Source organism: Martes martes (assembly GCF_963455335.1).
Source record: "Martes martes genome assembly, chromosome: 17".
Lineage (NCBI taxonomy): Eukaryota > Metazoa > Chordata > Mammalia > Carnivora > Mustelidae > Martes > Martes martes.
Window position 1 is genome coordinate 51790415 of NC_137905.1, and position 27068 is coordinate 51817482.

At 57.9% G+C, this 27068-nt stretch overlaps 3 protein-coding genes across 13 annotated transcripts; 2 read left to right on the forward strand and 1 right to left on the reverse strand.

The window, feature by feature from the left end:
- The first annotated feature begins 91 nt into the window (after positions 1 to 91).
- SCAF1 (SR-related CTD associated factor 1) lies at positions 92 to 13139 on the forward strand. Of its 4 annotated transcripts, none has more exons than XM_080828698.1 (11): positions 92 to 115; positions 2815 to 2928; positions 3181 to 3238; positions 3990 to 4084; positions 4411 to 4511; positions 4602 to 4717; positions 7288 to 10131; positions 10755 to 10837; positions 11068 to 11286; positions 12055 to 12183; positions 12491 to 13139. In XM_080828698.1, the coding sequence occupies exons 2-11, from the start codon at positions 2821 to 2823 to the stop codon at positions 12680 to 12682; spliced, it is 3945 nt and encodes a 1314-aa protein (XP_080684824.1). In that variant the 5' UTR covers positions 92 to 115; positions 2815 to 2820; the 3' UTR covers positions 12683 to 13139. The 4 variants fall into 4 exon arrangements, with proteins under 4 accessions (XP_080684824.1, XP_080684827.1, XP_080684825.1 ...); XM_080828699.1 differs by lacking the exon at positions 92 to 115 and adding an exon at positions 524 to 578; XM_080828701.1 differs by lacking the exon at positions 7288 to 10131 and having other exon boundaries at positions 12491 to 12927.
- Positions 13140 to 13197: 58 nt separating this feature from the next.
- IRF3 (interferon regulatory factor 3) lies at positions 13198 to 19660 on the reverse strand. 5 transcript variants are annotated; one of them, XM_080829012.1, is made up of 8 exons: positions 19268 to 19660; positions 18587 to 18759; positions 17773 to 17944; positions 17616 to 17686; positions 16767 to 16959; positions 16288 to 16668; positions 14964 to 15079; positions 13198 to 14476 (listed from the first exon to the last, which is right to left on the reverse strand). In XM_080829012.1, exons 2-8 carry the CDS (start codon positions 18749 to 18751, stop codon positions 14309 to 14311), a joined length of 1266 nt encoding a protein of 421 aa, XP_080685138.1. In that variant the 5' UTR covers positions 18752 to 18759; positions 19268 to 19660; the 3' UTR covers positions 13198 to 14308. The 5 variants fall into 5 exon arrangements, with proteins under 5 accessions (XP_080685138.1, XP_080685136.1, XP_080685137.1 ...); XM_080829010.1 differs by having other exon boundaries at positions 19286 to 19652; XM_080829011.1 differs by having other exon boundaries at positions 19432 to 19647.
- A 114-nt stretch (positions 19661 to 19774) lies between these two features.
- Positions 19775 to 26017, forward strand: BCL2L12 (BCL2 like 12). Of its 4 annotated transcripts, none has more exons than XM_080829017.1 (8): positions 19779 to 19858; positions 19959 to 20044; positions 20498 to 20612; positions 20815 to 20957; positions 21827 to 21913; positions 22014 to 22105; positions 23618 to 23905; positions 25796 to 26017. In XM_080829017.1, exons 3-8 carry the CDS (start codon positions 20506 to 20508, stop codon positions 25844 to 25846), a joined length of 768 nt encoding a protein of 255 aa, XP_080685143.1. In that variant the 5' UTR covers positions 19779 to 19858; positions 19959 to 20044; positions 20498 to 20505; the 3' UTR covers positions 25847 to 26017. The 4 variants fall into 4 exon arrangements, with proteins under 4 accessions (XP_080685141.1, XP_080685143.1, XP_080685144.1 ...); XM_080829016.1 differs by having other exon boundaries at positions 19783 to 19858; positions 19928 to 20044; XM_080829015.1 differs by lacking the exon at positions 19959 to 20044 and having other exon boundaries at positions 19775 to 19858.
- The last annotated feature ends 1051 nt before the right edge of the window (positions 26018 to 27068 follow it).

The following is a 27068-nucleotide window of genomic DNA, read 5'->3' on the forward strand; positions in this document are numbered from 1 at the left end:
AAGTCCCGGCAAGCTCGGCGGCGTTTTAGCTCCGCCCCTCTCCTCCCTCTGCTCGCGAGCCCCCCCAGCCCGCCCCGCCCCGCGCCGGGGCCGGAGCCGCAGCCCGAGCGGCGGGGTAAGATGGCGGCGGCAGTCTGGGCCGCGGGGCTCGGGCCTATCGGGGTGGGCGGGGCGGAGTCGGGTCGCTAGTTGTCCTGGGGTCCTCCCCACACGCCGCGGGGCCTGGAGGACTTAGCGGGGCGGCCTCGGGCCCGGCAGCGGCGGCGGAACCTGGTGCCGAGCGGGGGGCCTTCTCAAGGCCCCGGGACGCGTCTGTGGGTTCCGGGGGGCATCTACGGGGCGTCCCCGTGAGGACTGGGGACGTCCACCGGGCTGGACCGGGACTGAAGCCTGCTCTCCATCACCTAGCTGGCGTGGGTCATTTCTGTAGGCACTGCTGATCGTCTTTATGGGCTGACCAGAGGTTAGGGTCTGTTTATAGGGTTCTGGGGCCATCTTGAGATCTTGAGATATGTCCCAGGGTGAAGGAGGGCTGCAAGAGCTGAGGAGTATCTGCAGAGCCATCTATAGCGCCCGGGGTATGTCTGTTAGGGCTGGGAGTGTCTGCATGAGCTGACTTGAGGATGCGGCTCACCTACATGGGTCTGGGGCCATTTAGCGGGCCTGAGAGAACTGTTGGAGGGCCAGGAAGTCTTTTAGGGCCACCCAGATGGGTGGGGTATGCCCACCAAGGGAGGGAGGCAAATACTGAGGTGTGCTGTGAGGCCTGGATGGGTCTCTAACCTCTGAAGAGTGTCTAATCTGGGTGACAGGAGGCTGGGGGCAGTTAGAAGGACCTGGAACCATCTAGTTGGCTTTCAGTGTGACTGCAAGAGTGCAGTCTTTATGCCTGGAGCAAATTCGAATGCCTTTTGAGGCTGTATAATCGCGTGGAGAACAAGACAAAGGAGAGTATTGGAAAATTTGCCCAGCTCAAATGTACTTGCACTTTATAATGTAATTCAAATGAAAAAATGTTTTTAAATTCTGCATTGCCCTGGAGCTATAGAGATTAGAATTAGTCCACATTAGTGTGGGGAAATCTGTAGGATCACCTAGATTCATTCAGTGCAATGCTTTTCAAACTCTTTTGACCTTGATCTACAGTAAGAAGTACATTTTTTGTTGAGACCCATTGCATATTTCCCTATGTATTGAATACCAAAGTCCCATTAATTCATATTTCCACTTACGCCCTGCGATGTACTGTGAAGATTTTTCTCCTGCGTTCAATTTATTTATTTTTTTATAACAATCGATTTGTGAACCACTATACTCCTATCATACTGTTTGGGAAACACTGACCTAGAGGGACTTAGCAATGTCTGCAGAATGTGTTTTCATGTTGAAAAGATCTAAAGAGCCCTGGGTGTGTCTGCAAAGCCCAGGGCACGTCCACATGGGCAAGGGATCATCTTCATACGCCGCAGAGGCCTTGGAGATCTGTGTGTCTGTACTCAGCAGGTCTCAATTAGGCTTCTGTTATGTGACAGTCACTGTTCGGCGTAGCAGGTGCTTCCCCCAGAGGTGCTGGAGAGCAGCTCCAGGGCTGGGAACCGTCCATAGGGGTTTATAGGCAGGACATGTTAGTGGGAGTTAGGGAAGGAGCTCCAGGCTCATTGCTGGGAGCTTTGGCTTAGCTTGGAAATCTGTGGTAGGAGAGAGACCTGGACCTGGGTGTTTGCTTGGCAGGTATGCGGCTGGGAGAGTGGTGGAGATAAACCTGGGCCTCTGGAGGCTAATAATGCTAATTATTGTTACTTTGTATTGAACGCTTGGGCTGTGCTGACTCTGTGGCAGAAGTCAGTCCACTTTGAATTCTCACAGCCCTTCTTGGACGTAGATACTCCTGTTGTGCCCATTTCCAGATAAGCACAATGAGTTGGGGTGGGGGGCAGATTACGGGTTTCAAAGCTTTCTGGGAACTCAGAGTGGGTATTGTTTTCAAAGTAGCAGATGTGATGGTTACAGGGAAGCCAGCAGCTGAAATAGTCATGCTTTCTGAAGTCCTAATCCAGACACCCACCAGTGCGAGGGATCATCTCTCTGCTTTAGTATAATCTAAGAATTTCTGTGACGTCACGAAAGCTTGAGCCATGGTTTCAGTCAGTGGGCACATAGACCTTAGGTGGATGCCCTCTGTGGGGTCAGGTGGACAGCCTGCCTTTCTGAAAGCAGTGTTTTCAGTTCAGTACCGGTTTTGTACATTGCTCTATTGCAGTTCCATCTTTTGCATATAAATACAATTTTTTGGTTCTGCGCCATCGAGGAGAGTTGATGCTGTAGGAAGTGGTGTGGTATTTGAGGTATACCCAGCCCACTGGTGCATGTCTCAGTTTGGGAAAGGAGGGTTTAGGAGACTATGGGACATGGTATTTGAAATCACAACTCAACCAAAAAAAAAGCTTGGCGTTGGGTTGGGTCTTAGGAGGGTGGGCAGTGAGGTCTTAAAGCTTGGCCATGGGGGGAAGCTGTGGGCACTTGGGAGTGCCGTGTTGAAACGGGAGGCTGGGAAGGCCTCCCTTCCACGAAGTGGGGCAGCTGGGATCCAAGGCAAGGGAAGAGAGCCCGCTCTGGTCCCTCCGATGGCTGCACTGGGTGTGGTGCTCGCCCAAGGACTGGGGTACAGCGGTAGAGGGGAGGGATGCCAGAGAGGTTGCTGAGCAAAGCAACGTTGGAGGCCCTTGAGGTCCTTGCATCCATTTCCTGCTTCTCCCGGAAGACCCCCCCTGCGCCCTGGTCTCCACTCCAAACTGTCACCCTCTCAACCACCAGGTGACCATGGAGGAAGAAGATGAGTCCCGAGGGAAGACAGAGGAGTCGGGCGAGGATCGGGGCGATAGTCCACCGGACAGAGACCCCACACTTTCTCCTTCTGCCTTTATCCTGGTAAGGCTGTTAGACACCCGGGGCCAAGGCAGGCAGGGATGGGCTGCAAGTTCAGATTTCGGGGCCCAACACCTGGGCCCTGGTGGGGAGGAGGGGCTGGGGGCCTGGACTCTTGGCTCCTCTGAAGGGTTCGGATTTGGTTATAGGGGTGTCTGGAATGGCTGTCTCCCAGGAGCAGAGCTTGTGATCATTTGCACGAGTCCCCTGACTGCCCTTTCTTTCCATCCCCTTCACCCTCCACCTTTTCTCTAGCGGGCCATTCAGCAGGCTGTGGGAAGTTCCCTGCAGGGGGATCTGCCAAATGATAAAGGTATGATGGGCTCTGGTTCCTCTTAGCCTCCTGTCCCATCTCTGTGTTCTTTACCCTAATTTCATTCATAACCACTCTTCTGAGGCCTCCTGGGTACCACTCTCATGCTGGCACAGGGAGCCAAAAGATGGGTCAGACTCCACGGCTGCCTCGGAGGGGCTGCCAGTCTGATGGAGGGGAGACACCATCACGGCGCAGAAGTAGCCCGAGGCACTGTGGGAGGGCAGGAGGAGGCCCGGTTCAGGGAGTGTGTGGGGGAGGAGATGGGGTCTGGGAAGGCTTCCTAGAGGGGGGAAACAGGGGAATTGGGTCTCTAAGAATGTATTAGAGTGGTCCAGTAAAGAGGAAAGCCTGGTAGGCAGAGGCAGCCAGCAGGCGCACAGCACTGGGCCACCTTGCAGGACTGCGTCGTCGTTTTCTGGGGCTGGTGGGCGCGGGGGTGTGAGCAGGAGGCAAGGCAGGGGAGCTCCTTGGGGACTGGGCCCTAGCAAGGCTCTAAAGGCACGGTGCCTTGTCTGGACATCATCCTGAGGGCAGCCAGGAGGACAGAAGGGTGAGAGTATTGGCGCCTCAGAATGGTGTTGGGGATGTCCTTCCGGGACCTGAGCTGGGGCGTGGTGGAAGGAGGCAGGGAGAGCCGGCAGGTCCTTGGTTCCCTTGGCGAGAGCTAGGGCAGGCTCCCCTTTCCTCTGCCCCACAGAGTCTCTGTATCTAGTCCCGTTTCCAATCCCCCATGCAAATCTCTCTCCAGATGGCTCCCGGTGTCATGGCCTTCGATGGAGGCGCTGCCGGAGCCCACGGTCAGAGCCCCGTTCCCAGGAGTCAGGAGGGACTGACACGGCTACTGTGAGTAAGAACAGGGGGCTGGGGGCCCAGACTTGGGGACGGTTGTGGGGGCTAGGTCACTGGGGTCTGGATCCTGGCATTGGGTTTGGGGACCCAGACTCCTAGGACTGGAGTCGATCGGTGGTGTTGGAGGGGCTGGGGACGTCATCTGTGGGGGTGAGCCTTGGGTCCCGGAGGCAAGTCAGGGTGAGGGAATTGGTTGGATGCCAGCATTTTCTTGGAGTTTCAGATGTTTGGGTTCCTGAGAATTTAGGGGCTGGGGAAAGGGGGTTTGTGGGTCCTCACATGAGCAGATACAGGACGGAGCCCCTCCTGGCCTATTCCAGGTGTTGGACATGGCCGCAGACAGCTTCCTCGCGGGGCTGGTGAGTGTTCTGGATCCCCCAGATACCTGGGTTCCCAGCCACCTGGACCTGCGGCCTGGCGAGTGAGTAGTTGGGCAGCTGGAGTGGGAGAGGCCTTTGGCGTGGGAGCTGGAAGCTTCGCTTGGGCTCACTCACCCCCTTCTGCCCTGCAGAAGCGAGGACATGCTGGAGCTGGTGGCCGAGGTCCGAATCGGGGACAGGGATCCGATCCCTCTGCCCGTGCCTAGCCTGCTGCCCCGTCTCAGGGCCTGGAGGACAGGCAAAACGGGTATGTGGGGCCAGGGCGGAGCTGAGGAGGAGGCCTCAGAGTTGTGCGGGAGTCTGCTGTCATTGGTAGTAATAGTAGTGATCGTGTCACTTGGACAAAACCTTTAAGCCTTTGCCTGTTAGACCAAAATAAAGGTTGTGCGTGCGGACAGACACACAGAAAGCAATCGCTGATGTGATCCCTAGCATGTAGGAGTCGTTAGCACGTGTGAGGTGCTCAGCGTCCCAGGCTCCACGAGGCAGTGGAGCTGCAGTGAGAATTCATCTCCCTGGGAGCGGGAGGCCCTTCGCTCTTAGTTTCTGATTCAGTGGTTTTGGGGTGGGGCCTGGGAGTTTGCATTTCTAACTAGTTCTTCAGGGATGCTGCTGTGCTACTGCTGCTGGCCCCCGGGGCCCTGGTGGGAAGCCCAGGTTTAGACTTCCCTTCTGCATGGATGTCCGTAGTTGGGAGGGGTGGAGAAGAGAGGAAGGCTCGGTCAGCTCAGGTGCAGCACGAGGGCAGCTCGGGCTGCTGTTCGGCAGCTGACCCTGGGCCCCCACCCTGGCCCAGTTTACGTTTCCTTTCATCTTTTTTTTACAGCTGTGGGTTGACTTGTCTATTAGGCTCAGGGAACATGATACCTAGGGCCCACCACACTCTTGGGGGCCCACAAGAATATGTTCATTTCTTTTCAAATTAGAAACCATAGAGGATAAACAAAGGGGCATGGCAGTGTCCTAATAAAACTTTATTGACAAAAGCAGATGGCCTTGGGATTTGGCCCCAGGCGTTCAGTGATGTAGATGTATCTGGAACCTGAGAGCTGTTTTGCCGGGGGGTGGGGATGCTGGGGTTATGATTTATTTTCTTGTTAGGGGTGGTTTTCTTCCTCCATTTGGAAACTATTAAGAATTTAGGGGGGAAAAAACTCGCCCTTAATCCTGCGTCATATAAAAATTATATAAAGAAGCGGCTGTCTTGCAGTTCCAGACTGCTCCAGCCTGTGGATTCCTCTATACCTCTGGGGGTGATAATAATTCGTAAGCAGGGTAGCAAGAGCTCATGCTCACCGGGTCCTCGCGGGCCAGGCACAGTCTGGTTCGGTCCCCATAGCTGCTCGTCTGGTCCCCTCGTCCTCGTGAGGTGTGAATGCTATCATCACCATCTTCTGCTTTCGTTTCTTTCCTTTTTTCCTTTTTCTCTTTCTTTCTTAGATTTATTTATGTATTTTAGATGGTTGGGGAGGGCAGAGGGAGAGAGAGAATCTCAAGCAGGCTCCCCGCCAAGCGCGTAGCCTGACAAGGGGCTTGATCTCATGATCCTGAGATCATGACCTGAGCCGAAATCAAGAGTTGGAGGCTGAACTGCGCCACCCGGGCGTCCGCTCTTGCTTTATCTTCTTCCTCAGCCCTCAGCAGCTGGCGGGCTTTCTCCGTGGCTCCTTGAGATTTCTCTCCCTGCTCGATGTGAGCTCCTTGAAGTCAGGACCTTTGTCTCTTGTGCTCACTCTTCTATTCCTAGTACCCCAGACCGCCCTGGGCACAAGATAGGCGATCAGTAAAAGTGTCCTGAGTGAGTGAACCCCAGTGTAGAGATGAGGAAACCGAGGTAGGCAGCAGTTGAGGTCCTTGTCCTTGGTCATGTCATGGGTGAGGGCTTAGAGCCTGGGATCAGGTTGAGAGGCGGCTCTGGGACTGCCCTCTCGAGCCCTGCCTGTCCTGGCACTGTCCACCTGACCATGCTGGCATCCTGGCCGTTGCAGCGTCCCCGTAGTATGTGGTTGAGAGGGGAGCCTCGGCACCCCAGTATGTGTGTCCGGAGGTGCAGCCCTGGTCCATTGTCTCCATGTGGGATTTATGGCCCCGAGACCCTGTCCTCAGAAAGCACGGCCTCTGGAGGCAGTGAGGGTGGCTCCGGAAAGCACGATGCCGGTCGGTAGGAGGGGCGGACACTGGTTGTTCCTGTCGCTTGTCAGCCCCTTGGATGGGGCTCGTCACAGAGTGACATGCATGGGGCGAGGACTCCAGCGGCCAGGGCTCCCCAGCTCTGCCCTTTCCTGGCTCTTGAGAGGGAGTTATCACCTTTGCAGCTGCAGGCGATTCCCTCCATGAAGCAGGATAAATTTCCCCCCGAGGCAGCCGGAGTGGCGGGCCAGAGCTCGGCTCGCAGGTGGTTTTAGGTTCAAATCCCGGCTGCCCCGCTCTGGCCCTTGTCTTCTGTGGTAACACTGGTCACGGGCTTCTTGGGCTGCAGACCAGGGGACATCTCAGGATATGGGAGTGCAGGCTCGGTGGCCTCACTGACCGAGTCCACACCCAGCTTCTCCCCACTGTGGGCCCTTCGGGAAGATACTGCAGCTCCCTGAGCCTCAGTGTCCTCCAGTAAGGACATAGTCCCCGTGGCGTGGAGTTGTGGGAACGTGCTGTGAGTCAGGCCGAGTAAAGCGCTGAGAGCTGAGTCTGCTGGCGCCCTGAGGGCCGCTGGAGGAGGGCAGTGGCTGGGGTGCCGTCCTGCCCATGGGCGCTGTGCAGGACACCGGGAGGAGGGTGTGCACCTGACCGTGGTTCTCCGTCTCCACCGTTTCTTTGCAGTTTCTCCACAGCCCCACTCTTCTCGACCCTCCTGTGCCCGCCACCTCCTCACCTTGGGCACCGGAGATGGGGGCCCGGCCCCTCCCCCTGCCCCCTCCTCTGCGTCCTCCTCACCCTCCCCTTCCCCTTCATCTTCCTCCCCCTCCCCTCCCCCACCTCCCCCACCCCCAGCACCCCCGGCCCCACCTGCCCCCCGATTTGACATCTATGACCCCTTCCACCCCACCGATGAGGCCTATTCCCCACCGCCTGCTCCGGAGCAGAAGTATGACCCCTTTGAGCCCACTGGCTCCAACCCCAGCTCATCCGCGGGGACCCCCTCGCCTGAGGAAGAGGAGGAGGAGGAGGAGGAAGAGGAGGAGGAAGAGGAAGAAGAGGAAGAGGAGGAGGAGGAAGGCTTGTCTCAGAGCATCAGCCGCATCTCGGAGACCCTGGCGGGCATCTATGATGACAACAGCCTGAGCCAGGACTTCCCAGGTGACGAGAGCCCCCGCCCGGACCCCCAGCCCCCACAGCCAACGCCGGCCCCCGGAACGCCGCCCCAGGTAGACTCCACCCGGGTGGACGGAGCCAGCCGCCGGCGCGTCTTTGTGGTGGGGACCGAGGCAGAGGCCTGTCGGGAAGGCAAGGTCTCCGTGGAGGTGGTGACAGCCGGTGGAGCCGTCATCCCGCCAACCCTGCTGCCACCCGGCGACTCAGAGATTGAGGAGGGCGAGATCGTCCAGCCTGAGGAGGAGCCCCGGGTGGCGGTGTCCCTGTTTCGGCCCAGCGGCGGCCGGGCAGCACGCCCCACTCCCGCGGCCGCGGCACCCCCCGCGGCCCAGCCCCCGCCCCCGCCCCCCGCTCCTCGGGCCCCGGAGGGGGACGACTTCTTGTCTCTGCACGCCGAGTCGGACGGCGAGGGCGCCCTGCAGGTGGACCTAGGGGAGCCCGCCCCCGCCCCGCCGGCCGCCGACACGCGCTGGGGCGGCCTGGACCTGCGCCGCAAGATCCTGACGCAGCGGCGGGAGCGCTACCGCCAGCGCTCGCCCTCCCCCGCCGCCGCCACTGCGGCCGCCGCCGCCCCCGCGGGGCCCCCCACCCGCAAGAAGTCGCGGCGGGAGCGAAAGCGGAGCGGCGGCGAGGCCAAGGAGGCCGCCTCGTCCTCGTCGGGCGCGCCGCCCGCCCCACCGGCCCCGGCCTCCCCCTGGGACTCCAAGAAGCACCGCTCCCGGGACCGCAAGCCGGGCTCGCACGCCTCGTCGTCCGCCCGCCGCCGCTCCCGTTCCCGCTCCGCCCGCCGCCGCTCGCGCAGCACCGATCGCCGCCGCGGGGGCAGCCGCAGGTCTCGGTCCCGGGAAAAGCGGCGGCGGCGGCGGCGCTCGGCCTCCCCGCCCCCGGCCACCTCCTCCTCCTCGTCGTCCAGGCGCGAGCGGCACCGCGGCAAGCACCGAGACGGCGGCGGCAGCAAGAAGAAGAAGAAGCGCTCGCGGTCCCGGGGCGAGAAGCGCTCTGGGGACAGCGAGAAGGCCCCGGTGCCCACCCAGCCGACCTCCGGCTCCAGCTCCTTGGGCGGAGAGCGCGACAGCCGCCGCCGGGGGGCCGTGCCACCCTCCATCCAGGACCTCACGGACCACGATCTCTTCGCCATCAAGCGGACCATCACCGTGGGCCGGCCTGACAAGCCCGACCCCCGCGGCCCCTCACCAGCCCCGGCCTTGTCGCCCAAGCGAGAGGTCCTGTACGACTCCGAGGGACTGAGCGCCGAGGAGCGGGGTGGCAAGAGCAGCGAGAAGGACCGGCGCCGCTCCGGGGCTGCCTCCTCCTCCTCTTCCTCCCGGGAGAAGGGATCACGGCGGAAGGCGCTGGATGGGGGGGATCGGGACCGGGACAGGGACAGAGATAGGGACAGGGACAGGTCATCCAAGAAGGTTCGGCCTCCCAAGGAGTCAGCACCCTCCTCGGGGCCCCCACCAAAGCCACCGGTCAGCAGTGGCTCGGGCTCATCCTCCTCCTCGTGCTCCTCTTCCTCCCGGAAGGTGAAGCTACAGTCCAAGGTGGCAGTGCTGATCCGAGAAGGCGTCAGCAGTACCACGCCTGCCAAGGAGGCCGCGTCAGCCGGCCTGGGCTCCATCGGGGTCAAGTTCAGCCGAGACCGGGAGAGCCGCTCCCCCTTCCTCAAGCCCGATGAGCGGGCCCCCGCCGAGGTGGCCAAAGCAGCTCCGGGCAGCACCAAGCCCAAAAAGACCAAGGTCAAGGCCAAGGCTGGGGCCAAGAAAGCCAAGGGGACCAAGGGAAAGACCAAGCCATCCAAGACCAGGAAAAAGATCCGCAGCGGGGGCAGCAGCGGGGGCAGCGGTGGCCCTGTGATGCTAAAGAAGTCCAAGGCGGACAGCTGCAGCCAGGCAGCGGGGGCCAAGGGGGTGGAGGAGACCTCCTGGTCCGGGGAAGAACGGGCAGCCAAGGCCCCCAGCACCCCGCCCCCTAAGGCAGCCCCTCCGCCCCCCGCGCTCACACCGGACTCGCAGACCGTGGATAGCAGCTGCAAGACGCCCGAGGTCTCCTTCCTTCCCGAAGAGGCCGCCGAGGAGGCTGGAGTCCGAGGTGGGGCTGAGGAGGAGGAGGAGGAGGAAGAGGAGGAGGAGGAAGAGGAGGAGGAGGAGGAGCAGCAGCCTGCCACCACCACAGCCACCAGCACGGCTGCAGCTGCCCCAAGCACTGCCCCTAGCGCGGGGTCCACGGCCGGTGACTCGGGGGCGGAGGACGGGCCAGCCACCCGTGTCTCCCAGCTGCCCACGCTGCCCCCGCCCATGCCCTGGAACCTGCCTGCTGGTGTGGACTGCACCACCAGCGGCGTCCTGGCCTGTGAGTGTGCCCTGGGGCTGGGGGGTGCAGACAGGACTGAGAGGTGGAGGTTCTAGGGGGTCAGACTTGGAGGCAGTGGGGATGCCCTGGGAGGGGTCGGTGTGCAGTGTCCCAGACAGTGAGGGGCTGGGGTGGGTGAGGGCTCGATCAGGTCTGTTTGGGAGGCTCACTGATGTCTGGGTATGCCGGAAGAGAGCAGGCGGGTGATCGCGGGGCGGCCAGCCTGGCGCAGACTGGGGGCCACCTGCAGGCGGACTGGGATAGGTGTGGAGGGACCAGAGAGAAGACGGTGGGGGGGCAGGCAGCAGTGTCCCTTGGGGGAGGGCGATAGGCCACAGGGGGCTTGAGACGGAATCTCGCCTCTGCCACCACCTTGTCCCCAAGTAACCTGGCCATATTGCCCCGACCACACGCATACCTTAAGTCCTAAGTAAGAACGGGGTGGGGGGGTGCGGAGTGGCTCTCTTAGGGGCCGAGGCCCCCTTTTCCCAGCTCTGAGCCTGAGACCCATGGCCTCTCTAGGGGTCCGGGTGGGAGGGGGCAGCAGGTGGCCAGGTGTCACTCACCGGCCCCTCTTGTGTCAACTCCTGATGTCCTTGTCCTCGACTGTCTGCCTCTTGCAGTGACTGCACTTCTCTTCAAGATGGAAGAAGCCAATCTGGCGAGCCGAGCAAAGGCCCAGGAACTGATCCAGGCCACCAACCAGGTGGGCTCCCCTGGGGAAGAGTCCCCACAGTCCCTTCTCTTGTGCCCTGACTCTGGTCAGGAGAGGAACTGCACTTCCCAGCGGGCATTTGGACAAGGAAGGGATTGGTCAGAGGAGGAGCCTCTGGCCCCTGGGACTATTGGGAAACCAGGGTGGGAATGATGGGGGTGCGTGGTCCCTCTTCCCCTCCCCCTCCCTTTGTTCATGTTCTCTCCAACCTCTTTCCACAGATCCTCAGCCACCGAAAGCCGCCCTCTAGTCTGGGGGTGACCCCAGCTCCTGTGCCCACCTCTCTGGGGCTGCCCCCTGGTCCCTCTAGCTACCTGCTCCCTGGCAGCCTCCCCCTGGGGGGCTGCGGCTCGACCCCTCCCACCCCCACCGGGCTGGCTGCAGCGTCTGACAAGCGAGAGGGCAGCAGCAGCTCCGAGGGACGGGGAGACACAGACAAGGTGAGCTGGGCTTGGAGGCGGTGGGTGGCTGGTGGCAGCTTTGCAGAGCACGGGAACGGATGCTGAGACACAGGGGCCCAAGGAGGACGGGAGACTGATGCCCACAGGCGGGAACTTAGATCAAACCAAAGTCATTAAAATGTAAGGAGCTCAGCTTTCTCTCACGTTGATGACTGGGAGATGGGCGCTGGGTAGATTTTTCCCCCATTACGTGCGCACAAGAGAGGGTGAGGGAGGTACAAAAGCACGACGACGTAAACACACCCACGTGCCGACACGCGTCCGGACGACTCTGTACTTTGTGGTCACTCGTGTTCCTCCTTCCCTCCCCATCCTTTAGTGTGAGAGGGAGGATGGTTTAAGAAAGGAAAGTCAGGCATCTGTTGGAGGGCAGGAGTGGGTGCCGGGCAGATTTGGACAGGTTTTTCCTCAGCTGCACTTGGCTCCTGCTCGGAGGCCTCAGGGCGGTTTTCCTTTCGGTCATGTCTGCATGTTTTCCGTCCTGGTCCGACAGCCCGTGGCCCACCTCTCATTTCATGTACATTTTGTGCGGGCAGTGGACGTGTGGGTCCTGGTCCAGGGCCACCGGGAGGGCCGGGCTCCGGCGTGGCGGAGGCCCAGCCTGGCCTGCGGTCGGGGGTGACGGCAACGAGGGGAGTGCAGGGCTGAGGCTGAGCCGGCAGGCAGGGGAGGGGAGGCCGGGGCTTCCGCAGGAACTCATCTGGCCTCTGCTGTCCCTTCTTCCTGCTCTGTCCCCGCCTCTGCCAGTATTTGAAGAAGCTGCACACGCAGGAGCGGGCGGTGGAGGAGGTGAAGCTGGCCATCAAGCCGTACTATCAGAAGAAGGACATCACCAAGGAGGAGTACAAGGACATCCTGCGGAAGGCTGTCCACAAGGTGGGGCCCGGAGGCGAACAGGTACACCGAGGTGGGGAGAGGAGGAGAAGGAGAGGTGGACACGCGCAGACAGATGTTACCCAGACGGGGAGCTGGGAGGGGTGCGTCTGTCTGGAAGGTGAGGAGCGGGATGGGATTTGCTCAAGCCCGCCGGGGCCTGGCCTGCTGGTGGCAGGGCTACAGGTAGGGGTGTTAGCCTGGAACTGGGGGGAGCAGCTCCCATCCTAGTTGCCAGCTGTGCTCAGCAGTCCAGGTGGCAGGGACCCCGGGGGTCTGGCAGTGACCGCAGCTGCCCCTTACTGCCTAGATCTGCCACAGCAAAAGCGGGGAGATCAACCCGGTGAAGGTGAGCAACTTGGTGCGGGCCTACGTCCAGCGCTACCGCTACTTTCGCAAGCACGGCCGCAAGCCAGGCGACCCCCCCGGGCCCCCGCGGCCGCCCAAGGAGCCCGGGCCCCCTGACAAGGGTGGCCCAGGCCTGCCCTTGCCCCCTCTCTGAGACCCTCAGCCACCCCTTCCCTCCTTCGCCTCTTTGGAATTCTGGACGTATTTATGGCTCCACCTCCCCACTTCCCTCCCCCCATCAGTGGGATGACTGGGGGAGGGTTGCTGCAGGGAAGAGGAGAGCCCCCTGCCCTGCCCTGCCCTGTGCCCCTTGCCCCCAAGCCTGTCCCCATCGCCCCTCCCTTCTGTTTGTGTCCCTCCCCCCAATTTCATTAAAGATTTCATGAAATGTTAGCCCCGAGCCCCATGATTTCAGCCCTTTCTTTTCAGAGACCAGTCTGGGAAAGGGCTGGGAAAAGATACACAGGTGGTCTGGCCTGTGCCCGAGGGTGGCTAGACGGGTGCGACTCGGGTGGAGTGCATTCGCCTCTCTGGGCCTCAGTGTCCTGATCTTTGACGTGGGTGTTGGAAGGATGAAGACCCAGGCAAATGAAGCACTTCTCGCACCCCTGGTACATAGTCAGCCGCTGCTCTTTTTTTTCTTTTTTTTTTTTTTAATTTTATTTATTTGACAGAAAGAGATATCACAAGTAGGCAGAGAGGCAGGCAGGGAGGGAAGCAGGCTCCCTGCTGAGCAGAGAGCCCGATGCAGGGCTGATCCCAGGACCCCGAGATCATGACCTGAGCCGAAGGTAGAAGCTTGACCACTGAGCCACCCAGGCGCCCCTCAGCCGCTGCTCTTGACAGAAAGTGGCAGTGGGTGGGAGGTTGGGGTCCCAGGTCCCACCTGCTCGGTGTCTTCCAAGCTTGGGGTACCTGGGTGCTATCGGTCTGCCCTGGAATTGCCCCAGCAACAGGACCTTTGTCCCCCATTGAGTTGGATTCTCTTTTTACCAGTTCTCCAAGGCTGAAGTGATCTTATCCATTCTCCTGCAGTAGAGAGGGAAACTGAGGCACAGAGCAGCAGGGGCCACACAGTGAGTCAGGGCCACACTGGCCTCCATCAGTCCCCGCTGGGGTGGGCAGGCTTTAAGGCTGGAGCCCAGGACTTCCCTACAACTGCCTGTTCCAGCCCAGTGCAGAGCGGGACTCAGGGCCTAGAAGGGAGGACTTGCCTGAGGTCGCCCAGGATGAGCTGCGAGGGGACCTCAGGCCCCCGCCCCCAACTGACAGGCTGATCCAGGTGAAAGGTTCTTTGCTAACTGGACAGTGACCTGAACTGTTCATAGACAAGACAGGGCTTCTCGATTCTGCCCCAGGGCCCCCCCTTGGAGAGCAGCACCCCTGGAGTCAGACCGGATTCTAACCCATCTTGTGTTTCCTGCTTTGTGACCCTTGCTTTTCTCCAAGCATCAGTGTCTTGGTCTGTAAAATGGGGGTGACTGCCCCTCCTCACCAGGTCCAGGGAAGAGGTAAGGAGGTGACAGGTATCAGCTGCCCCCTGCACAGTGTCTGTCCTCATGCAGGGAGCACCTGGGGTGGGAGTTGCTTGCACAGATGGGTACGCTGAGGCCCTAAGAAGGAATAACGCCCAGTCTAGGTCAGGGCTACCCTGGACCTAGCTGACATCCAACACCAGGTACACAAGTGGTGACAGTGGCAAGAAATAGTTTATTGGCCGAGGTGAAGGCACGAGGGGGCAGCACCCGTGAGGAGTGAGGGATCAGACCTCCCCCGTGGCCTAGAAATCCATGTCTTCGACCAGGTCCTGGAGGTAGGCCTTGTACTGCTCTGATGTGAGAGAGAGTGGGTAGCTGTTGGAAATGTGCAGGTCCACAGTGTTCTCCAGTGAGGAAGCGCCCTCTGATCGTGCCATGTCCAGCAGGGCCCTCAGGCATGTGGGAACAACCTGCAGGAGGTGGGGGGAGAAATAGGAGTCAGGGGAAACACTCGTTTACTGTCAAGGGTGGGGTTGGAAAACTACAACTCCCAGCAGCACCCACTGTCATCCAGGATGACTCAATAGGCCCAGGGCTGCTGGGAGTTGTAGTTTCCCCCCATAACCACAACCACCAGTGGTCTGAGAAGTTTCCTAGGGCGGAAATGCTGGAGGGGTTCCCAGAAGCTAGGGCGGGGCAGCTTGTGGTCAGGACTCCTAGGCACTGTAGTTCTTCACAGAGGCTGCTAGGACCGACTTCCACATGGTTTTCAGAGTTCAAAACAGGTTCTGGGGGTGAGGCCAGGAGAGGGACACCCAGAAGCTCCTGAGGATGAGGAACTGGTGGTTGCAGGGACTCTTGGAAGTTGTAGTTCCTCAGAGGGCTTCTGGGAGTTGTAGTTCCTCCTCCCTTCATTAAGATCCACCCCTTAGCTCCAGAAGCCCGGGACTGCAGCACCTTGACCATCACGAGCTTCTTGGTCCACGGCTGGTCCTGGGGCCATGGCTCCCCCATGCAGAACCAGAGGGCGTAGCGTGGTGAGTGTCGGCTTCCTTCGAGGAAGGCAATCAGATCTGGGGGCCCGAGATCCTAGTCAGGCATGGGAGGAGGACCCTCCACCAACTGCCCCTCCCTGCCCCTCCCCCAGACCTATCAGCCTCACCTTCTCCCCTGACCCAAAGCCTGACATACCTACAGCATGACCAGGCGGCTGCTAATCTAGGAAAAATTCCAGTACAATCTTAAGTTTTTTTTTTCCTCCCATCGGGGTGGGGCTGGAAGCTCTGCACTGACCCCCCACCCCTGCCCTCATCTGGGATAGGAAGGAGTACACTCTCCGCAAGGACTTCCCTGATTCTGGAGTACAAGGAGGCTGGCAGTTTCTGCTCTTTAACCCCCTAACGCCACATTCTCCTGGTAGTAGCCACTAGCCACTGTGGCTATTTCCGTTTAAGTAGTAACTAATTAAAAGCAAACAGAGGAGGAGCTGGGTGGCTCAGTCATTAAGCAGCTGCCTTCAGCTCAGGTCATGATCCTGGGGTCCTGGGATCGAGCCCTGCATCAGGCTGTCTGCTCTGTGGCAAGCCTGCTTCCCCCTCCCACTCCCCCTACTTGTGTTCCCTCTCTCGCTGTTTCCCTGTCAAATGAATGAATAAAATCTTTAAAATAAAACTCCCTTCCTCAGTTGCACTGGCCTAAGTACTCAACAGGCACCCATGGCTGGTGGATACCAGATGGGACAGTGCAAATCCAGACCATTTCCTTCACTGCACACATATCTACCTGGTAACAAAGCCCTAAAGATTTGTCTCTCCTGCGTCTGTCTATGTCTGGGAACAATGAGGACTATGGCAGCTAATTCCTCGAGCACCTTCTGCACACTGGGCCCTGTGCCTCCAGCAGCAGAGACAGTCCTCAGGCAGACGCAGAGCAGCCCCATAGTTTGCCCCAGGTTATAGCAGAAGCAAAGCAGCTGGGCCTGAACTGGAACTTGGAAGTCTGGAGATTTGAAATCTATTTTTTTTTTTTTTTTAAAGAGAGGGACAGAGTGTGGTGGGGAAAGGCAGAGAGAGAGGAAGAGAGAGAGAATCTTCAACAGGCCCCAAGCTGAGTGCAGAGCCCGACTCAGTGGCTTGATCTCACAACCGTGAGATCACGACCTGAGCCGAAATCAAGAGTCACTTAACTGACGGAGCCATCCAGGCACCCCCAGAACCCAGAGTTCTTAACCATCGTGACCTAGTCTTTCCACAGCAGAGTCAGAAGGCCTTGCCTCACTCACCTGACACGAAAGGCCGTAGGTCGAACACGTCTCCTTCCTCATCCTTGGGGACCTCACCACTGGGCCCGTGACTGCTGTCAGGGAGGAGCTCCTCGCCCAAGGCCCAGTACGTGTGGCAGTGGCCCAGCCTCCGGGCCCAGAGCCGCTGTCCTGCCCTGCACAGAGCTAGTCCCCCGCCCAGGCAGCTCAGCACACGCCTCACGTAGCCCAACACACCCCTGTCTGTCAGCCACACCCCAGGGTCTGGCAGTATGATGGGCTGTCCAGGCAGCGTCCCGTCCCCTGCTTCTGACGCCACCAGCCGCAGGCCCCTCGGGCAGAAGACAGTCTGCTGGAAGACTTGGCGGCCCCGGTAGAAGGCAGTCACCTCGAACTCCCACTCTGAGTGGTGGCAGAAGTGACATGAAGGGGAAGTGAGACAGAGAGAATATAAGGGGGCGTGGCGCCCTAGCCCCTTCCACCCCATACTTGGTACTCACCTTCCTCAGGCACCAAGAGCCGCCTCAGTGGGTTTTCCGGGGGCTCTGGGTTTGGGCAGGGAGGAGGGACGTCTACGGTGGGGCTCAGCAAGAATGGGGGGGTCTGCTCAGGTACCACAGCCAAGCTCGAGGGCCCCCCATCTGGGAATGGGGCCAAGACCATGTCATTGAGTAATTCCTCTAGTATGTCTTCCTGGAGAGAAGAAAAAAGAAAAGGGTCTGGCATTTCCATAGCCCTTTCAAGAGACTTCATATGGACCAGGCTTTGGGATCAGGAGAGAAGTCAGACCTGAGCTTTGCCCTCGAGGGGCTTCCTGTGAGGAGGGTTGGGGGGAGGCAGGGAGACAACCATGAGCACACAGCAAAATATATGCTCTGGTATATGCTGGGTGCTACTGGGGCCCAAGGGGAGCAGCTAATTCCAGCCCAAGGTTCTGGCCCTGTGCAAGCAAAACCTGGGCAGAGAAGGCTGGACAGAATTTCAGAGGGAACTTGCCCTGGCACAGACATCAGCAAGGTCAAGGGTAGGGTGGTTCTGGGTTCCTAGGAGGCTGAGGGTACTCTAGCAACAGAAGCTATGAAATTCCGGGTAGGTGTCTGAGGGCCCTAGATGCCTGGGGAAAGCTCTGAACTTTGTCCTGAGGGTGCTGGAAGCCATGGAAGGGCTCTGGGCAGGGGGACAGGGTCAGCTCGGGATCAGACTCGGGACAGCCCACAGGGCAGAGGATGGATGCTCAGGAGGAAGACTGGGGTGATGGTCTGGGGGAGAAGAGGACGCCTGAACAAGGCCGTGGGGAGACAGACAGTAGACGGGTCAGACGGGGCGGGAGGGCTGGGGTGCATTCTCACCTGGGTAGTCAAGGTACCGAATCCGCCATTGGTCCCTGGTAAAGTGTCCGACTTAGGAAAGTTCCCAGCTCCTGACGAGGAAGGTGGTGAGTAGAGCAGAGTGTTGGGGACACTCAAAATCCCACCCTCTCCATGTGAAACCCCACTTCTGGCACACCTGAGATCTCAAACTCATAGACCTTGTGCGGGTCGTGGGGGTCCTTGCTCCGATCCTCGGCTAAACGCAGCCCCTCCTTCCGGTTCAGGGCGGATCTGAAATTCCTCTTCCAGGTGGGCAGATCAGGTTTATCCTTTCCGGGAGTGTAGGCACCGCTGGCCTCGGCCCACGCCTGTGGAGGATAGTGAGGGGGATGACCAAGACCCCGCCCCAAGGGTTCTCTCCCCTGGCACGTTCTAACTCGGCAAGGATCCAACCCCAAATTCTCGGATTCTCTGCATCCTAAGGCCCCCTATCTTCACCTTTTGAAAAGCTTTGCTTTCTAAGCCAGCCTTCCAGGTCCTACTGGGTGTCTAAACTCTGCCACCAACCTGCCCTAGAACACCTTCTGTAATAACCCCGCCCCCTCGCACTCCAACTCGGGTTACCACCACTGGTGTATCCTAATTTGGTGAGAAATCACCTCATCTTCCGGGCCAAGTCTTGCCTCTAAGGTTCCGAGACCCGTCCCCAGAATTCTACAACCAAGAGCCCCGCCCTCTGCGAGCCCTGAATGCTCCGTTTGCATTCCTTTCGAGTTCTAACCCTGTTTTTCTGGTTCTTTTTCCGGAACCCGGCCCCTCCAACCTTGCCAGTCCGCTGATCCTACTAACCCTGCCCAGTCTCGTCCTAACTCCACCCACCTCCACCTGCCCGCGTCAGCGCCTGCCAGCTGCAAGCGTGCTAACCCCACTTCCTCGGCTCCGCCCCCTGCGAGTCCCCCCTCCTCCCCGCGGTTAGCTCAGGGTTCCAGGTGTCCGGGAAGCTCACGCACCTGGAAGATGCCGAAGTCTTCTTGCTGGGCATCCTGCCGCAAGCCGTGCTTCCAAGGGATGCGGAAGCGTGTGCGGCTCTCGTCCAGCCAGGCCACCCCCTCCAGCTGCCCCAGGTCCAGCTGCGACACCAGCCAGGGCAGGATCCGCGGCTTTGGGGTTCCCATGGTCCGGCCTGCGCTTAGAGGGCAGTTCGTGGGCGCGGACGGCCCCCCTCTTCTTTCCCCACCTTCTTCTGTGCAGGCCCCCTACCTCCCCAATTCCGCCAGTGCAGATCCCTCCCTCTTCCGCGGTAAACCCTTTTCTCCTTTCCCCTCCCCCACATCACCCAATGCAGTTACCCCCACTTCCAAGTTAGAGAACCTCCCCTAGTTATTCCAGGGCAGACGTTATTCACTTGTAGATCTCTACCTCCTGCACTTAACCGTGTTGTAGACCCCTTCTACAAACTGCCCCACAGAAGAGCCGCTCACCCATTTCCACCCTAGACCCTCCATCCACCCCACCCCAAACAGCCTGACTCCTCTAGGGCGCGCGCGCGCGCACACACACACACACACACACACACTTTATAGAGTGGACTGCCTCCTATTTTCAGGGTCCACTCTTCTCTCCCTTAGATTCCCCCAGTGCGGACGCCTGCCCTTCCCACCCTCGCCTTCACTTTTTCCTGTTGTTGTTACGTTGTTTTTACAGCCGACCTCCAGCACCGGCCATTGTTTCACTTTCTCCCCTGGCTGCTTCACTTTCCCGAGTACACAGTGCCTCCTCTAGACTCTCAGGGCAGACCCGTTTTTTCTCGCGCTTCTCGGTCCGGACGCCACCGATTTCCCAGATCCGCCGTTACCTACGTAAAAAGTCGGGGGCGCAAAGCGCTAGGACCCGGCCCTGCTTTTGGGAGTCCGATAGCGCTCGAACTTGTGGCTGCACACCCTCCTTTCTGTCAGCTGAGCTTCAGAGCAATGCGGTTTTCTTTCTATCGATTTCACGAAATAAAAACTTCAAGGGCGGTGGGTCGACAGACTCCAGAACCAAAGAGGCGGCACCAAGAGCGGGGACGGCCCCCCTGCCCCCCCGTCAATGCCCTTTTTTAGGCCTTTTGGCCAACTGCATGCTGGGAACGTCACATGCAAATGAGATGGGCCCCAGCGCTCCGCCTCTCCTACAATAGGGCCGTCGCCAACCCGGCCCAGTGCGCAGGCGCGGGAAAGTTGAACTAAGAGAAGTTTATGCAAGTTCGGTGAAGGAGGAGGGGGCGGCGGCTCCCGCCCCAGGTAAGCCGGGCTTTTGGGAGGGCTGGGGTGAGAAGGGAAGAGGCCGGGATCTCGAAGCCGGCACCTCAGTCGCCCTTCTCCGACATCCATGCGCCCCGAGACCCCGAGATTCCAGCCTGGGTCGGATAAGGGAACTACACCTCCCAAGGAGGCTGCGCGGCGAGTCAAGTGCGGACGGAGGGGAAGGTTTGTCATGAAGCCTGCTGGGATTCGTAGTTCCGGATTCTCTAAGAGCTCGAGCCCCTTGGCATATACCTTCAGAATCCAGAAGTCGGAGTCCCGAGTCCCCTTTCCCATCAGACTCAAGAATTCAGATCCCCCAGCCCCCTTTTCCGAAAACTCGAGTCCAGCCCCCGTCCCTTTCTCCCTTAGACCCAAGAATCCGGGTCCCCAGCCTCTTCCTCTCCAAGGATCAAGAAGTCTTCGTCCTCCTCCCTCTTCTCCCTCCGAGGACTCTAGAGTCTCGGTCCCCAGACTCTAACTCCCCTAAAGGACTTAGGAGTTAAAGCTCTCAGCCCTTTCTTCCCTTGGGGACTCACGGGTCCCGGCCTCCTCCTTATTCAGGGACGAGGCATTTGGGCCCCAATCCTCCACCTCAGGTCAACCCTGGAGACCATCCCCCAGCTCCCTCTTTCACAGGTGCCCCCATGGCAGGCTCAGAAGAGCTGGGCCTCCGGGAGGACACGGTGAGAGTCCTAGCTGCCTTCTTTAGGCGAGGTGAGGCTGCCGGGTCCCCCATTCCAACCCCACCCAGGTAAGAGGAGTTGCCCTCCTCCCTCAGGGGCCTGCATCTGGGGTGGGGCCCTCTTGACTCTTGTGCCTTGTCTCTGTGGTCCCCTCTATATCTGGCTCTTTTCCTTGTCCCTGGGGTTGCAGCGAGAGGCCCTCAGTGGGAGGAAAAAGGGACTGCTTGCAAAGGGGCCTCTGGGGTCACTCTCTGAGGTCCCCTTTCCCAGGAGTCCTGCCCAGGAGGAGCCAACAGATTTCCTGAGCCGCCTTCGACGATGTCTTCCCTGTCCCCTGGGTCGAGGAGCAGTTCCCCCTGAATCCCCTCGGCCTTGCTCCCTGCCCCTCCGCCCATGCTATGTTTCAGAGCCTGGTAAGAGATTTCCCTAGATCACCCATGAACTGGCAGGGCCAGAAGCTTTGATTTTTTTTTTTTTTTTTTTAAAGAAGCTTTGATTCTTTTAAGCATAGAAAGGATAAGGAACTAGCCCAAAATCACTCAGCTAAGAGGGGAGCTGAGTGGGAACTACTCTCACATTCTCTGCTCCCCCACCCACTGTTACATTCTGTGAACTGGCTTCCCAAGGGGGCTTTTGGTCCCTTTCTGTTTGTCATCTCTCTCCTCCCATGCATCCTTCCCTACCCCTGGGACTTTGTAGCTTCCAGTACCCGCAGTAGGGAGGAAGGAGACCTGGTTTTCAGTCACAACTCCCTGGCTGTTTGGCTACATGACTCTGGGAAATTCCTTTTGTTTCTTGCTCCTGTATTTCTCCAGAAGCAAAGTAGGAATGTGTGCATGTGTGTGGAGGGGTGTCCTTGGTCATGGTCAAGAGTAACCATGTGGGTTACTCATGTGGGAGCCTTGATAGACTGGTAATGTCTACCAGCAGTGCTTACTTGAAAGGGATTTCACAGCTAGGGAAGAAGAGTTCTGTGATCAGTTGATGGCGCCTGAAACCAGCAAGGGGTAGGTAGGGTGGTGATCGCTGGAGTGCCCTGCGTTTGCCTGTCTTGGATAGGATCATCTTCAAGGTCTAGTTCGGCCGTAACATTCTAAGTCTAGTTTGGGGGACACAGTAAAATGGGAAGTACCAAGGCCTTTTACCAAATGTGCTCAGTGGGCCTCAGTTTACCCCACTAGGAAATGGAAATCATTGCAGCCTGGCAAGATGGTTGGGACAAGGAGAGAATCCATAACTTCTCGATGTCCCAGAGACCCATCATTGGCTCTTTTGACGCCAGGCCCAGCAACTCCAGATTTCTATGCTCTGGTGGCCCAGCGGCTGGAACAACTGGTTCAAGAGCAACTGAGATCCCCACCTAGCCCAGGTGAGGGGCCAAGGGGCCCCGGAGAAGGATGAGGGCAGAAGGGTGGGCAGGGTTCTGCCCCCAGCTGATTCTCTTTTGCCCTCCACACACCCCCCCACAGAGTTACAGGGAGCCCCACCCACAGAGAAGGAAGCCCTACTGCGGAAGCTGGTGGCCTTGCTGGAGGAAGAGGCCGAAGTCATCAATCAGAAGGTGACAAGGCTGACTGTTCCATCCCTTAGCTGGGATGGGGATTGCGGGATGGCTGGGCACTGGGATCAGAACCTGGATCTGCATTCTCATTAGATGGTCAGGTGAGGAGAGGGTGGGTCTCGGCTTCTACGAAGGGCTTGTAATGGGGTCCAAGCCCATTCTGCTCCCAGGACCACAAGCCAGTGAGCCGAGAGCTAAGATGTTAGGGTAAGGAAAGAGACTTTATTTGGAAAGGCAGCACACCGAGGAGATGGCATACAACCGTCTCAAAGAACTGTCTCCCCCAGCCTGAGATCTGAGCTGCTTTTATGTTAGGAAGGGGAAGGGGTTGGGGATTGGAGTCAAAAAGTGGCTGCCGTCTGTAGACAACAGAGGAGGGTTGTGGAACTTCTTTTGTCCTTGGTCAGTTTTTTCTTTCAAGAGGTTTTGTTTATTAGAGATTTTATTTCTTTATTTGAGAGAGAGAGAGCATGAGCAGGGTGGGGGTGGGGAGGGCAGAGGGAGAGTGAGAAGCCGACTCCCGGCTCAGCGGGGAGCCCGACATGGGGCTGCATTCCAGGACCCTGGGATCATGACCTGAGCGGAAGGCAGACCCTTAACCGACTGAGCCACCCCGGCGCCCTGTCCTTGGTCAGTTGATCTTTGTGTACAGGTCATGTCGTTCCTATAAATCTTACATAGAGCGTCGTCATTTCTGTAAGGACTTCCTTATCTCCTCCGGTGAGGTAGATTTCCGGTAAAAGAGACGTTTTTGTGAATCTTAGCTGTAACATGCCTACGTGCAGGGCTAAGCAGAAGTTTCTAAACTATAGGTCCCAGCAGTAAGGGAAATAGAAGCATTATGGGGTCAGACGTGCTAAGCTTCTCCGTTACTGGTTGAATAAGGTCAGGGTAGTAGTACCTTACGCTGCAAAGTTTTGGATTCACAGTGAGAGGGATGTGGCCTTTAGACAAGGGTTGTGGCCACCTGAAACGTGATCTGGGAAACTGGGACCAGTTGAGGAATTAGGGACTATATGGTGGTGGGAGGGGAGTTGGTTCGGAGAGGGCTGCCTAAAATATGAAACCCTGGTTAGCTGCATAGGGGTATGCCTTAGAATGTGGGGGGAAATAGCAGCCAGAGGAGGTCTGGCTTATGATTCGCTCCTGGAACTTGATTGGCTCAGGAGCTTGGGGAAAGTGTATGATCCTATAATATTAATTGTACGGTGGAAGGCAGGGTTGTCGTAGGGACCGGCGTGGTCCCGGGGACTCTCAGGGAACCTCTAGGGGGCGTGGCTATAAGATCTGTATTCTAGAACTCAGCTAATTAGGGCTTTGGTCCTTATTGGCTGTCGGCCACGAGACCTCAGATTCTAGTTTATGATTGGCTGGTGTGAGGGATGGGGCGTGGCTTTGAGCTTCAGTGTCGGGACTGTTTTAACCAGGAAGTCACGCCTCGTAGCCTCCTATTGGCTGGCTACGGAGGCGCGGCGGAGGCCGACCCAGTCTCTTCTCTTCCCCGCCCCACAGCTGGCCTCGGACCCGGCCCTGCGTGGAAAGCTGGCCCGCCTCTCCTCGGGCTCCTTCGCCCGCCTAGTGGAGCTGTTCTCCAACCGGGAGGACAGCCCTCTGCCTAACCGCCCACGCCCCAACTTGCCCTGCCCTGGGCCTCCGCCGCCTTCCCCGGAGCCCCTGGCCCGTCTGGCCCTGGCCATGGAGCTGAGCCGCCGCGTGGCCCGGCTTGGGGGCACCCTGGCCGGACTCAGTGTGGAGCACGTGCACAGCTTCGGGCCCTGGATCCAGGCACACGGGGGCTGGGTGAGCTGCCAGAGCTTCTCTGGCCCCCCTTTACCCAACTGTAACTTGTGTCTGTGTGGTGGGGTGGGGGGGTGGCTTCTTTTCAGACATGACAGGTGTTCTCCCAGCCAAATCATTCAATTGTTTTGTGTTTATTTGAGCACCAGCTGTACACCAGTAGGTAATCAGTGCGGACCCTGTGCCCAGCTGAAACCATTCTGATACACACTGACAGTTATGAGTGGGAAACATGGGAGACCCCTTCCTGGGCCTCGGTTTCCTTATCCGTCAGGTAGGGCAAGTAGAAGTACCCATCTCAAAGGGTTATTGTAAAGATTAAAATGGAACGATTGTAAGATCTTGGCACCCTGTGAGCATTTGCGTGATTATCTGGTGACTGTCTGCTCTGACACTGCCTGCCAGAATGCGCTTGCCCAGGTATCCCCCTGTGTCACTTCCTCTGCTCCATTCGGGTGTCACCCTTCCGTGAGGCCTCCCCTGGTCCCCGTTTGAAACCAGAGCCACCTCCATCCCCTCTTACCCGCTCCCTTTGCCTCTTCATTGCTTTACTTCCTTCATAACACCCTGCACCTTCTAAAGCACAGCTTCTACCAGATGGTAGGATTGACTTGCTTTACGTATTATTTCTTCCTGCTTTTTGTTTTCTCTTGCCCCCGACCTATCAGCTTGAGAAGACCGGGGAGTCCTACCTAGCTTGCTCACTGCTTTACATTCAAGGCCAGGCTCAGAGCTGGATCGGGCTCCAGGGTACTGATGAAACTATTGCTTCACAGAGTGGCAGGAGCTGGCCAGGGGTGTTTGAGGAGCAGAGAGGCCGGTAGGGCTGAAGCAGGGTGAGCGAAAGGGAGAGGGCGAGAGATGAGAGCAGGAGGGGGCGAGGCTTGTGAAGGTAAGAACTTGGGCACCGAGTGAGCTCTCTGAGCGGAGGGCGACGTGAGCTGATTTAGGTGTTAACTTGCGCCCTCTAGCGGCCGCACGGGGCAACCCTGTAGAGGGCGAGGCGGAAGTAGGGAGTTGGGAGGTGTTTGCGGGTTCAGGGAGGAGACGAGGTTGCCTCGGACCGCAGTGGGGACAGTGGAGGAGTCTCCCAGTTAATTCAGAGGTAGAACTGACAGATTTTGCTTATGAGTGGATTACGAGTGCTATTTAGGAGTGCTAATGAGTGGAAAACGGAAATCAAGGATGCCGGCCTGATGCAGTAGGGCTGCTTCGGATGCTCCCTGAGACAGGGAGGAGCAGGGGGGAGGAGCAGGTTGGAAGAAGAGTCAGAGATGATTGGAAGTGGTCCAGGTAGGGGAGAGACGTCCTTCAGACCTCAAAGGGAGATGAGAGGACAGTAGATATACGTGTCTGGAGCTCAGTGCAGAAGCTTATTTGTGAAATTGTTCTTTTGTTTTGTTTTGTTTTGGGGTTTTTTGGGGGGTGATTGTTTTGTTTTTTGTTTCTGTTTTTGTTTGGCCACGTGCACAGCCAAGGACTTTTAGTGGAATGATTCCGTTTAAACCCCACGACCACCTTCTGGGATTGGATGTTATCCCGATTTTATGGAGATTGTCCCTCATGCAGAGGAATGGACTCAGGACTTTGACGCAAAGCCAGCGCTCTTGATCGTTACAGTCCCAGGACCCTGCTCCCCCTCTCTGAGTCTCTGGTCCCTGTCTCTCTGTCTCCACAACACTGGTGCTCTGCCCTCCGCCCTGGGGCTTTGTCTCTCCTCCCTTTTTCCAGGACTCTGTCCCTATCCACCCCTGGGTCTCTGATTCTTCGGATCTTCCTCCTCCCACCCATGTCCCTGTCTCTGCTGTCATTGGGCTGGCAGGGATGCCACTGTGAATGGAGGACAGACTCTACCTGTGAATGCTCACGAGCTGTTCCACTTCTCCCCTCCAGGAGGGCATCCTCGCCATTTCACCCGTGGACTTGAACTTACCCCTGGACTGAGATCTTCCTCAGAAGCTGCTACAAGATTAGACCTCCTGTCTCTGTGCTCTCTGTGTGCTTGTCCAAGCCTTCCTAGTCCACTCAGGGTTGTGGGGTGGTGGCTGCCCCCCCTGTTTTTGCCAAAAGGAAATTAAGATTTTTTTCGTATTAAAAACTTTGTCAGGTATTGAACTGTTTGTCCTTTCTCTCAAAAACTTAAGTTCTAAGTAGGAGATTTGGGTAAGAGATCTGTCTCTCTCTCTGGTTTATGAATTGAGGAAAGAGCCAGTTCGTTCATTCTAGAAATACTTATTTGGAGCACCTTCAAGTGCCTGTCACTTGAACGTACAGCCTGCTTGAAGATATCTGTGGATATAGTTCCAGCTAATTCCATTTTTTTTTTCTTATCCTGTGTTGATGGTCATGCAGTCTTTCTAGCTAGTTCCAGAAGAAAGCTATGGCCTTCCTACACAGGACCTCCAGAACACCACCCTCTTCTCATTTTTCTCCTCCCACTGCTCCTTCTGAACATTTTTGGCTGGTTACTCCCCATCTGTATTTAGACCAGGGGTATCACCTTTTCAGGGCTGTCACCCCCCCCTTCACAAAATTATGTCTATAAGTGCATAAAATGAGATGCACGTAATCACAAAGGAAACCACTTAGCCATGGATCCTCATTATTCACGGATTCCATATTTGCGAATTTGCCTACTCGCTAAAATTTATTTGTAGCCCCCAAGTTAACACTCACTGAGTTTTTGTGGTTGTTGGTTGGCATGCAAATGCCCAGAGCAGCAAGATTTGACTCACCCAGCGTGGACCTTTTTGGCTAAGGTTGAGCAGGAGGACACCCTGCCTTCCTCCTTCCACTCTCACTCTGCAAATAAGCATCCTTTCCTCGAACTATGTGGTGCCACGTTTCTTGGCATATTTGTACTTTTAGGGGTGATTTCTTGTATTTTAGAGAGCACGTGAGTTGGGGGGAGGAGCAGAGGGTGAGGGAAAAAATCCTCCCCCGTCACCATGCAGGGTTAGATCCCAAGAGCCTGCGATCCTGACCCGAGTGGAGACCAGGAGTCAGATGTTTAACCAACTGAGCCACCCAGACATGCCCCATTTCATTGTTTAAAATGAACCCAGGAGGCATCCTAAGGGCGAGAAGGCTGGGATGTGCCTTGTTAGGATAAGCTTGGCCCAGGCGTGCATCCTAGCGCTGTGGGCTATGACTTCAGTGTGAACGA